The sequence below is a fragment of the Nannospalax galili genome, unplaced genomic scaffold, assembly GCF_000622305.1.
Source record: "Nannospalax galili isolate Female #2095 unplaced genomic scaffold, S.galili_v1.0 scaffold784, whole genome shotgun sequence".
Classification (NCBI taxonomy): domain Eukaryota; kingdom Metazoa; phylum Chordata; class Mammalia; order Rodentia; family Spalacidae; genus Nannospalax; species Nannospalax galili.
The window spans coordinates 1,181,151-1,193,962 of record NW_008352133.1 but is presented as its reverse complement, the minus strand read 5'-3'; the positions used below and the strand labels follow the sequence as shown (position 1 = coordinate 1,193,962).

At 43.3% G+C, this 12,812-nt stretch overlaps 1 protein-coding gene across 1 annotated transcript in view; it reads right to left on the bottom strand.

The window, feature by feature from the left end:
* Positions 1-726: 726 nt before the first annotated feature.
* Positions 727-12,812, bottom strand: part of LOC103746674 — a 16,316-nt gene continuing 4,230 nt past the window's right edge. Inside the window, exon 4 of the mRNA XM_029554006.1 lies at positions 727-1,296. Coding sequence (XP_029409866.1) covers positions 791-1,296 — 506 coding nt within the window. The 3' untranslated portion in view covers positions 727-790. The remainder of the gene's footprint in view (positions 1,297-12,812) is intronic.

The window sequence follows — 12,812 nt, the reverse complement described above, 5'->3', positions numbered from 1 at the left end:
TAGGCCACCAATAAGGAATGGGGACTGCATATCTCATCAATTCTAGGTTATGCCTAAGGTTGGCAAGAAAAGGAGGTGGATATAAATATTTTGTTTTCTCTTGGTGCTGGGGCTAGAACCCAGAGCCTCACCCACACTAGACAAGTGCTCTAACACTGAGCTCAGCCTTAAAACATTATTTTTGAGACAGGGCTTACTAAGTTATCTAGGCTAGCCTTAAAGTCATTCTATGGCCCAGGTAGGCCTTGAGTTTATAATCTTTGTGCCTTAGCTTCCCAAGTATTTGGGAATACAAGCCTGTGCTACCAGGTCTGGCTGATTTTTTAAAAAGAGATTATAATCACCAAGTCCTGATTTAGTCAGTCCTTGGGGGTCTTTTCTTCTTTCTAGAGGTCTACATGAACATCATGAAGCTGGACTAATATTTGTACCTGTTCTGGGGTTTCCTGTAGGGTTCTGGCCAAATAGGACAAATCTTAGGGTCTCACAGGGTATACCCTTCTCATCAGCACTCAGTTTCTGAGATCTCTGCAAACATCCCTAGATAGTGCTGAGCAACATCACTTACCTCATCTTCCAGGAGCCTGTGGCTCAGGACCCATGAAGAAAGGTCTTGGGGCTCAAATGGAAATGTCTAGAGTGAAGCCATCACAATGTGGTAGAATGAAATGCACATTTAATTGAAGAAAAAAAGTCTAGGGGATTCCATTCTATATTGAGGGGCAATCCAGTTCAGAGTGTCTCTCCCTCTCCTCCTCCCTGCCAACATATTCTTAATCAGTCCCCAGAGTCATGAGTAAGCTCCATCACTAGGTCTGACTGGGATTAAGGGATTTCTGGTCTTCCATCTGGTTTCAATGACATCACACTCATCTATACCTTGGGTCTCTTCCTTGAGTGTGATGGCTCTGGCAGAGCATCTTGTGACTTCATTTGGAAAGGAGGAAGATTTTCTCTGGTTTTCCTGACCAAGGGACTGAGTGTTAGCTGAGTCTGGTATGAGGAGGAGACAGAAGAAAGGGGAAATAATGGTAGCCATCTGGGTTTGATTCAAAGGGGGAGCTTTCCAGAGACAAAGCCACGCCCCACAGGAGGGGCACCTCAGAGAAAGAGCTGAGTGGGCGGTGGATGGAGAAAAGGTGGTGGTCAGGAAGGGATTATTATGGCAAGGGTTAAGAGGAAGATGAAGGTGAGCAGCAACATTGCAGAAAGCACGAGGCAAAGGATGACATGCGTCCTGGGTGTGTGAGCACTGCTTTGAAAACTCATCTGGTCTCGTCTTGGTCGTTGTTGCTCCTACAAAGTGAGAGGAAAGGGACATGGTGTCAGCAATCCACATCCCATCACTCACGATTGCCTGTGAGCTTTCAGCTCTAGGCTCTCCCCTCCCCTTCTTCCCTGGCATCCTTTTTAGGCTTTCCTAGGAATAGCAAGAACCCTAGGGGTAAATATTCAAGGCTACAGTTGGGCAAACGGGTGGCCAGCCTTACCAGCAGGTGGCCAAGTAAGAAGAGTTCACTCCCACCTGGCAAATCTGGAACCACTATTTGTCAAGAAGTTGAATCTCTGGCAAAGTGGAGTTTGTGGAATTAACAGGTCAAATGGGAAGCAGCTGGTTCTCCCACTAGTAGCTGAGGGCCAGGAGGTTATATCGTAGACAAATATTTTAATAATCACTCTGTTTAGGCCAAGGATACCCAACCAGTCTCTGAGAAGACACTACAGAAAACCTGCTCTTGTTAGCTCTGTGTTCTCAGCAGGTATCACTCTGATTCTATTATGACATCACTGCTGTAGGGAAAGCAGCTGCTAATGGGAGGTTCTGAGTTGGAAGAAGGGGAGCTGGGCCCGCTTGTTATATAATGCAGATTTTTGAGACCCACTGACAGTGAAACTGAAGACCAGCATCTCACCCAAAGCAGAAACCGGAACCCTGTTACTTACCCATATCTCAAATCTCCAGGAAGAACCAGTGTGGAAATGCTCTGAGGTTCTCCTGGGTTCAAAATGTTTACATCTTCACACTCACATGGTACAGGAGAGTTGAAATAATATTTTGGATTCTCCCAGGGTCCTAGATAACTCTAAAATCTGGACTGGCAAGAGATCAACCTCAAAAAGACAAATGGCTAATATAATATCTAGTTCAAATGGTTTAATGCCAAGGGAGACAAATTATGAACCAATCCCAAAACAGAGAAAGGGGAAACTTGGGAAAGAATTGATATAAAACAAGAAGATGGTTTTACAGTCTTTATTTTCTGTAATTAAAAGCCAAACTCATGGGCTGGAGAGATGGCTCAGTGGCTAAGAATGCTTACTGCTCTATCAGAGGACTAGAATTCAGATCCTAGCACCCACATCATGCAGCTCACAAATGCCTGTGACTCCAGCTCCAATGAATCTGAAACTTATTGTGCTCACACGCGTGTGCGCACACACACACACACACTCAATTAACATAAGCAAAATCTTTTAGTGAAGAGCCCACCTTAGACCTCCGTTCCATCCAACACCAACCACAAAGTCAGGATTTAAGCTGACAGTGGCAGCTCTGATCTTGATGTTACTGTTTGTTTCTAAGCAAAACCCAGAAAAAGTCCTCAATATTTTAAGTTCTCAACTCATAAAATGTATACGTACTGCTATCTGTCAGATCTCCCTATATAGGATTTTGCCTTGAAAAAAATACCTGTGAACATGGTTGGAAGAAGCTTCCTCCCCAATCCTGGAAATTCTTCTTGGTCACCCTGCTGACTGCTCTGAGTTCCTCAGCTTGGATAGCATAGTGAGAGTTAGTGTGAAGATTGGATGAACACAATAATCTAATGAATTGCCTCATGAGCTGATGTGTTTTTCAAAAGCAGGGCAGAAATGCTCTGGGACCCAGAAAGTTTCTGGAGCAATCTCAAAGCCAGTTCATCCTAGTTTTATTAGGTGCTGAGAGAAAGTTCACATCCCACTTCATGTTCTTCCTTGGTCCTCGTTCTTGAGTTCTGGTTCCTAAGAATCCTAAGGGTCACTAAGATGGAGAAGCCAGGAGCCCATTTTTTAAAATATTTTATTTATTATTTTTATTTTACGTGTATGAGTGTCTGCCTGCATGTAGGTAAGTGCACCCATACTGTGCAATGCCATCGAGGACAGAAGAGTTACAATTATTAGTTGCCATGTGGGTGCTGGGATTCGAACCCAGGTCTTCTGCAAGAACAATCAGTGTTCTTAACCTTTGAGCCATCTCTCCAGCCCCAGGAGCCTATTATTTTTTTCAGGTCTCAGCCATGGAGGCCTATGGTAAGCATTAAGTGACACTATGCAAGTAAAACACTTGGCACTTATGTTACCACCCAGTAAACATTCGATTAAATTATGAAGGAAGTAGAAGAAACCCGACCAAAAGGCTTCAAAATAATACCGGCAGGGCAGGGCAGTGTGACTGCTATGGAGTTCCTGTGACAGCCAGCAGAGGGAGCGCCCCAGTAACAAGGAGCACTTGTCTACATGTCCTTCATTTCTTCATCTCTGCTCAGAGGCTTTTTCTCCATCAGAAATCTTTTACTTAGAGAAAACAAGAGCCCTCAGGATCCTGATCTAGGCCTGCTTTCAGACAGCCCACAGGTTCTTGAACTTTAAAGACATGCTCAGTCTTGTGTTCACTGGAGCAAATAAGATAGCTCCTCTAGATCTGGGGCTGAAAATTTTAAGCTAACACACTTCGTCCTTGAAATGTTGAAGATACCTTCATTTCCCCCTCATTCTCCTCCCACAAACACCTAGATTACAAGCTACAAAAAAGCCTGACGATCCCTCTGTTCCCCCAAAGATTACCAGCAGCAAAGTGAAGGAAATAGTCATTCTAGCTCTTCAGGGACTGTGTTAGATGGTATGTTATACATCATCCCATTCAATCCTTAGGACAACTTAGACTCTTAGGTTTTTAGTACAGTGTACTTTTTCAGTCGAAAAACTTTAAAGGAAAGACATGGGATCCCTTTCAGACAAAGCTCCTAAAATGGCTGCCCAGAGCAGAAGGTCCTCTGCTGAGGCTCCTAAGCTAAGCTAGTTACACTGTTTTCCTTTCTGAGATTCCTGAAGTCAATCAGTTGGTTGGCCTGCCCAGGTGCATCTTTTTTTTTTTTTTAAAACCACACTTATTTTCTAGCTCACAGTTAATCAATGCACTAGTAAAAACCCAAGAGATGAAGACGAGATCCTTCTGGTCTATCTTGCAATTAACTTTTGCTCACTGCCCAATTTTGATTAGCAGTGGCCTTGTTTCTTTTAGGGTGCCCAAGAGACTCTATGTCTAACCTATTTACAGGATGATACATAGCTCAGAAAGGCACTCAGGATAAGGCAAACACTTGCCATCCAGGAAGCTTAAAAATATTTCATGAGCTCCTTTTCTGCTGGCATATCTGAAGTAGCAATAACTATTGAGCACTTACTAACTTTAGGGACTGTGTTAGATGGTATGTATACATCATCCCATTCAATCCTTAGGACAACTTAGACTCTTAGGTTTTTAGTACAGTGCACTTTTTTCAGTCGAAAAACTGAGGTATAGAGAGGTTAAATAATTTCCCCCAAGTCAAGCAGCTATTAAGTGCAATACTGGAATTCTGAAACACAGAGAAATCCCTCTTTGAGTCCTGGTGGGTTCTTCAGAAAAGACAACAGTGGAGCACCCTTCAGGATCAGGAAAGGTTTCCAAGGATCAGAGGACACTGTGCAGGTGGGGATACATTTGCTTAAGGCCAAGCCAAGACGGACAGGAGTGTATCATGTTCCCTCTTGTTCCACTGTCTCACTTTGATAGGGCAAATGTAACCTATCTTGGGAGGAACAGGTCACTACAAGATGAAGTGTGCTGCCCTTCTCCCTCTTGAAAGTGATCTATGAGATACTTGGTCAAGGCACACAGCCAATAGGACTCCTTCCATTTTTAAAAAATGCATTAGGTTTTCGTAATTTGGGAATGTGCTAGAAAACTGACAACTGGGCCCCAATTCCAGAGTAGAATTCTCTGGGTCCTAATGCTTCCAAAGTAAAGCTCCTCTTTGGGAACTCTGTTAAGAATAATGTGGCGAAGGTAATCATCAGCAGCCATCATCCCTATTTATATCTTTACTGAGCTTTGCTTGCCTACTTCTGATTAAGGGTAAGTGTGGGCTCTCTTGATGTCAGGGATTGGACCACTCAGAGGAAGCAGAGGTTATACAGCTTATATCATGAGGCATGTCTCTTCAGTCACAGGTGATAAAAAGGCCTTGCCTTCAGTCCCCCCAATGAGCTTGACTGCTTCCACTTACCCTCCACTACCTGCAGTCAACAGAAGGAAGCTGTCCAGTAGGATGATATGGAGGAAAAGAAATGAAGGAACTACCTGGAAGAGCTTGAGAACCACTGACTACAGGAAGAAGATAATTCAGGATTCAGACTCAGCTCATCCTAGTCTGTCCTCTCATGCCCTCATCTATGGGGCTAGCTGTGAATGGTTTTTAAAAACAAGGCTTCATGCCGGACATGGTGGCATACACCTTTAATCCCAGCAGGGAGGAGAAACAGGCAGATGTCTGTGAGTTCAATGCCAGCCTGGTCTACATAGTTCCAGGCCAGCTGGGGCAACAGGGAGACCACGTTTCAAAAAGAACAAAACAAACAAACAAAAAACCAAGGCTTCATGTTTTTGTATGCCATCTTCATGCAGGACCCATACTGATCTTGTTTTTAGTACGAATGCTACTGAAGTTGGCACAAACATCAAATGTTTTGATTTGTGGGATAACTTGCTGCTCTAGGCCACCAGTGGCAGTGACTATATGGGTCCTCACTGGATTGAAAGAATGCTCAGGTGATACATCAAAGCACAACTTTGGTCTGGATTGTAACTCAGAAGAATCGTTCTGATAGGATCTGGAGCTCATGAATACTATAGGGCTCATTCTGATCAGGAATTTGTAGTCCAGTGCACTTCCAGGTTCTTGTACAAATGAACCAAACCCTCAGCAGGGATCAGCCTTCACCATTTTGCAATTTGTAAGTAGAGGTGGCTAACATTTTAAAAAATCTAAAAACTTAGGGTGGGTGAGCTTGTTCAGTGGTTCAGAGCACTTTTGCCCTTGTAGTGTACTGGAGTTCAGATACCAGTAGCCATATCTGGAGGCTCACAACCACCTGTAACGCCAACCCCTGGGGACCTGACACCCTCTTCTGGCCGCTGCAGACACATGCACATGGAAGCCATACACTTACACACATACATAAACATAAATAAAAACAAATCTTTAAAAAAATCTGAAGACTTGTAGGCCAGAAACACAGAGTAGGAGAAATCATTGATTTAGGGCAGTGTCTAAGAGATTTTGAGGAAGGATAGTGACTATTTTGATCTTCTCTTTCCCTTATACCACCTTCTCTCACCATTTCTGTTTTCCAAATCTGTGCAAACACTATATGTAAAGTAAGTAGAAACAAATAGTCCTTGTGATACACTGGGATCCAGGCTGAGGCTTGGTTGAGGCCACTCTTTGCAGAAAAAGTCTTTGGTTCTATGGTTCTATTTTTAAATTTAAAATCTCTCTCTCTCTCTCTCTCTCTCTCTCTCTCTCTCTCTCTCTCTCTCTGCACATGTCCAAAATGTGGTAGTCAGGGTAAATTTTATAGTTCTAGGACCCATGCCCTTCTAACATAATAAGCCCATGGGCTTCTAGTAAAATTATTGCCATAAAAATCTGGCCTCTTCGTCACAAGTATTGCCAAGACTCTGGAACTAAAAGTCTGGATCTGAACGTATGGTACCTTTTCTTCTTTCCCAACTGGTACATGCGTGCCAATTCACAAGTCCTCATAGGTTCAGGAATGAAAGGGCTCCTGATAGGACAGGATATAGAACAGATACATTTGAAATAGAAACAAGAGTCCTTATTAGCCAGACAAAGACTTTATAATTACATAAGAATGCAGTGTTGTTGCGGCCCTCGCCAAAAGAAGAATGTGGACCATCAAAGGATCTGTCACCTCTGGACTACAGGCACCGTAGTGGCAAGCAGTAGTCATGTCTCAGTTACTGCTGGAACCTCAGAGCCCATGGCCTGCTATCTAGGAGGCCACCCAGACATTTTTGTTGAATTCCCAGTTTTTTAAAAAAATTTTTTATTATTTTTATTTTATGTGTATGAGTGTATTGCCTGTATGTATGTGAGTGCACCTGTGTCATGCAATGCCATGGAGGTCAGAAGAGGGCTTCAGATTCTCCTGGAACAGGAGTTAAGGACAGTTTGTAGCCACCATGTGGGTTCTGGGAATCGAACCCGGGTCCTCTGCAAGAGCAGTCAGTGCTCTTAACCGCTGAGCCATCTCTCCAGCCCTGAATTCCAAGTTTTAACAAAGACATGCCAACCAGCTAAGGATTGCTCCCTTTTGCTTTCCACTAGGGAATGAAATCACTGAAACTCAAGATCTGGATGTGAAGTAAACAGTCACACTTGCCTCCAAGGAATCCCTGAAGAGTTCTCATGAAGTCCAAGGAGGACTTGGAACATCTGCTTCCCTGGAGAGAAGATTCATATCTGGCCTGTAGGTTCCCATGAGCCAAATACAGATGGGCCTCATCTACCCACACTCTTGAGGTCCAGGCCTGTACAAAACATTGATTGTGCCCCTCCATACCTCAATGCCTACGCTTTCAGAGTAAATGGGCACTGAGTTGGAGTAAAGGTTCCAGGGCAGTTGCTCAGGCCTGTCTCTTGAATAGCTAAGGTCACTGAAAAGCAACTCCTTTTAGTAGGAAATGGGGGAGACTGGTTTTACGCAGTTCTCCCTAGAGCAGTCCCCATGTATGGGGAAATGACAGCTTCAGAAAAGTAAGAATCTATCAGAGGAAGAAAAGCCTGTTATAGAAAAGCGACCCCACAGCACAGTGTGCCTTAAGAGAAACTAGTCCCAAGTCACTTGTCTAATACTCCCCTTGGCTCACCAATGGCCACAGGTATAAGAAAAACACTAACAATAAAAAATAATTTATTAAACACTTGGAATGTGCCAGGAACTGTGCCAAGCCATGTGCAAATAGAAAGTTAATGAATTATCACAGTAACTTTGTGGTATGGACACGTTTTAACTGTTAAGAAACTGAAGTTCAGCAATTTTAAATAATCTACCAAAAGCCACATAACCAACCAAGTACAGGAGTCAAGATCTAAACCCAAATCTGTTTGACTGCACACTCTGAAATGTTCATCACTATGCTCTACTGAGAGCACTGTTCAGACTATCAGACTCCTGTGTATACTTTTATTGAGTGATATGGGGAAGAGAAGAAGACTGGATTTAAAGAAATGTTCTTATCCCCCTCTGTGCACACGTCTACAAACATATGTGTCACATGTGCAGAGTACCAGATGATTTCATACGAGCCATCTCATTTTGTTCTCACAACAACTCTATAGGGTATAGATTGTATGTAAGACCCCCAATGCTCAGGTGAAGTAAGCAACGAAGCTAATTTTCCTAGGCTCATATACATCTACTTAGTTGCTTAAACGTATATAGTGTGATGGCCAAATCCACGGTGTGTCACTATAACAATAATGAGACACACTCAAAGTCAGCTGTCATTTGTTAATCACCTCCAACAGTGTGAGACTCATTCATAAACAGAAAATAATGCATTGGTCTTTCAGTCCATCAACTAACTGAACCACCACTGTAGCAGCTCCAAGCCTAGTAAACCTTATAGAAAAGAATAAACAAGAGTAATTCCTTTTCCTCTTTTTCTCTAGATACTCTCAGTAGTTTAGACCAAGCTAAATATTTCACAAAAGGGTATTCCTGTCGCCTAAAGGACCTGGTAAAAAAGAAATCCAGATTAAGGCTGAAAAACCAACTCTCAAAGTCCCTGAACCAATGCTAAAGGGTCAATACTGTCTTCATTCTTCAGGTCAGGTGCATTTTTAATGCGATCTTATTCCTATGCTAGTCCAACTCATATCTCTAGCTTTGTTCCTTAGGGATTAAGGAGCAGGAAGGCAGTTGATGGAGGAAGGAACAATTTCTTCCCAGGGTCCATCAGGACTATAGTATTACCTTCTCTTGGAAACTTTGAACCTCAAGCCCTACTTCTTCAACATCAACATCAATTGAATTTACTGCCAAAGTAATTTCTGGGAACCTGTCACCCTGAGCCAGAAGATCCCTGGACAGACTTCAGAGTGGTGATAAGATCAATAATAATTAATAATCATTAAATCATTAGCACAGTCATTCATGGAGCAAGATAAGTATCATTTTATTTGCTTTAGATGGTAAAACCCAAGTGTAGATCAGACAGGATATGTGATTGATTGAACCAATCAATCACAGTGGATCAGAGTGGATGCTTCATTTCCAAGGCCTGATCTCCAGTCCTAAGCATCAGTGGACTGGGGAGAGATCAACAGGCGAATTCTGTCTTCAAAGTTGTGATCTCTTCAAGAGGAAGTAGTGGGCTTTTCAGAATAGAACTTGGTTAGAGAGCAGTGCTCAGTTGATCAGTATGAGAAGATGCAGGAGTTTTCTGCTGCAGATGAAATCATTTGCTTGATGAAGGAAGATGAGCAACTGGGCTCTCAGTCTAGGATCTGGATTGTTTCTCATCTCTTCCCACCCAGGCTGGCTTCAAAAGTGTGTGTGACACATAGTCATCACACAGAGCCCTTTGCTCAGAAGGGCTAAGTGCTTAGTATAAGAATCTAAAATTCACATCCTTGAAGTTCTTAATTATTTTATCTCTGAAGCTGTGTGCACTAAGTCAGTGGAGATAGGAGTGAATTGAAAAGTAAGCAGGATATGTCCTCAGTTTTTTTGCTGCTTCTTGGTGCTGGCAGGGTCCTGTGCATCAATGCAGAATTCCAGTGGGAGCTCAGTGAGACTCAAAGCAGATAGGCAGTAAGTCTAGGGTTGAAGATATGGGGACAGTGCAGCGCTGAGAGGTCACAGTTTTGGTTGAAAAGGTGCTTCAGATGTGGAAGCAAGCAACAGCATTCTGAACATCACCAGTGACCATGGAACCCAAGCATATCACCTCTTACACACAGTCCTTCTCTGTATTTGCCACACACCTATGGGGTGCTGAGAACCACCACATAGATGAAGATTAATGCAAGCCACAGTTGCTTTCCTTCCCAGACTTTCCTTACTAACAACAAGCTGAGGAGGGCTGGTATAGCGCATCCTTATCAAGATGTGAAAGTAAAACAGTTAAGCTCATTTTGTTCAATGTGTCCATTGTCCTGGTATTAGCAAAATATGTACGTATGTATGACCTATGAAGCATGAGTTCTGTCATATCTGTGATTCTGCAAATGAGTTGGATGCTCCAGTATTTGCATTTAAAACTACCTTTGCACAGTATAAAGATGCATAATAAAATTCACACTAACAATTGAAATTTAAAATTTTTATTTAGCACAACATTGAACGGCAAATAAGTAACCCCATAACAAGTCTAGAGAGCAACAGTAGAAGAAAGGGAAAACTGTGTTAATATCAGTAACTGCATTTTCTTCATGCTTTTTGAACTAGGGAGGGGCCTTTTATTTTCCCTTTGTGCCAGGCCCCACAAATTATAGAGCTGTCTCTGTTCCTCCCCCTATTTTTGAGAAAGAAATGAGAAATGCTGGGACTTATCCAAGGCAATGAAAATAAAAAGTTGGACTTCATTCATCTCATTTTACATGAAATCTCTGCTCATGGGTAACTCTCTCCAACGTCGCATGAAGGGGTAACTAACACTCCTGAATGAATATGAGGAAACCCAGGGCAAATTCAGGTTCACCACATACACTCAGGGACGTCAGATCCACCCCTAAACTGGATTTCTTGACAGCAGCTTCGGGTTTGTCAGAAGAGGAAGATGGTGGGTTTCCTTGTGTGTCACTCATAAGCTCACTTGTTGAGAGAAACCCAGGCACACACGTCTGTATTCCTGTGTTGTTGGCACAGAAGTATGCACATATATTTCACATATGTATCTGCCTATGACATATGCCTGGGCATGTTAAGAACCAGAGAAACCTTTGAACTAGGAGCCTTATATTGCCCCTTTGTATCAGGCCTCACAAATTATATAGCTGGCCTTTATGTGGATTTGAGGGTGATGGCTGATGGAGATGAAGCACCTTTAGTGAGAATGGTGGCAAGGGACATCCATTGGTCCCTTGTCCTTCTGGAACCTGGTCCTCAGGAGACCACAGCTGAAGTAGGCAGGGAGGGACACTGATATCCGAGGGGACTATGAGAGGACACATGGCCAAGTTCCAAGTCATTTTTTCTTATAACCACTTGTTGACTTAAGAGGAGGAACAATTTCCTCCTGAGAAGACCAAATCAAGGGACCTTAATGCCTCCCAGGTTGTGAAAGACTGTCAATCATCATCCCTCCAATACCTCAAAACTGATGGGGGCAGTTCCTTAACCAGGGCCGTAAGTGTTGTTAGGAGTACATGTTAGGCATTCTGGCCTCGTTTTCCTCCACACTGGCAGATTATAAGGATGGAAACCTCATTCCTCTGCTTTCTTGAACTAGGCATTGCTTCATACTAACTATAGCCTCTCACTGTTTTATTTATTTATTTATTTATTATTATTATTATTATTATTATCATTATTTTGAGACATGGTCCCACTCCATAGCCTAGTTTGGCCTGGAATGCACTAGAATAGACTGGCCTCAAACTTGAGACGCTTTTCTTGGTTTTGCCTCCTGAACACTGGGACTACATCTGTGCACTACCATGCCCAGTGCTCTGTCTTCCTTGCCTTTCAGTTTTCCTCTCTCCAGAGGGCGTGGCCATAGCTTGCTGATTCTAACTTCTAAGTGTCTTTCCTAAATTTTCCATCTTCTTGCTGAGATTTCCTTCTCAACCGACTTTGGTAACCCAGCCACTTCCCCCAACCCCCAGGAGGAAACCTCACAAACTTCCTCTTTCTGATCGCCTTGTCCACCTAGTTTGTCTTCTCTACCACCAAGGCCATCCAAAAAAAAAAAAAAAAAAACCTCTTTAATCTCTCTTTTCTAAGTTCAGTTTAACCAAACATGCAAATGCCAACCTCATATGTCTATTTAAAGCCCATCAGGGTATCCCTACTCCCCCCGCCCCCCCAGTTTGGTTCAATCTCCCGGAAGTGGCTGCTCTTCAGAGTGCAGTTGATTCAGCTTTTCTAGACGATCATATGCAGAGGAGGGGAAAAAATACAGCAGTACAGCTGAGAGTGCTGCCTGCTTCCCTGGATTAAACTAAAAAAACAAAAACAAACAAACAAACAAACAAACAAACAAAAAACCTGCTCTTAGATATGGACTTCCCATTGATAAGGTGTGGCCAAGAGCAGGCTCTGGATTTTCCCCCCATATAAAGCTCAGGATGTGGGGGCAGACGAGATCACGACACTTGTTCTGCCTTTTCAGTCCTCTGGAGGATTTGAACTCTCGTCCTCAGGGTCAAATGACAGATGCCCAAAAGCCCCCTCAGCATCCCTCCCCTTCTCCAAGCTCCTTTTTAACAAAGAATGATTCTCTACAACACACAATAGAGCCAGTGGATTTATCCAGATGAGAAAACCTCTTCAGTTCCTTTTAAAACTAATCTTGGGAGAGACACTTGTTGATTGCCACCTGGCTTTGTGCAGCAGCAGTAGGCAGGAGAGACCAGGGTGAGCGGGAAACCTTGGCCTCGAACCTTCCCATCTCTACAAGGCACCGCATACCACGCCACCATTAACCTCCTAGATCGCTCTCCGCCCCGCCCCGCACCCTGCAACTCCCCCCCCCC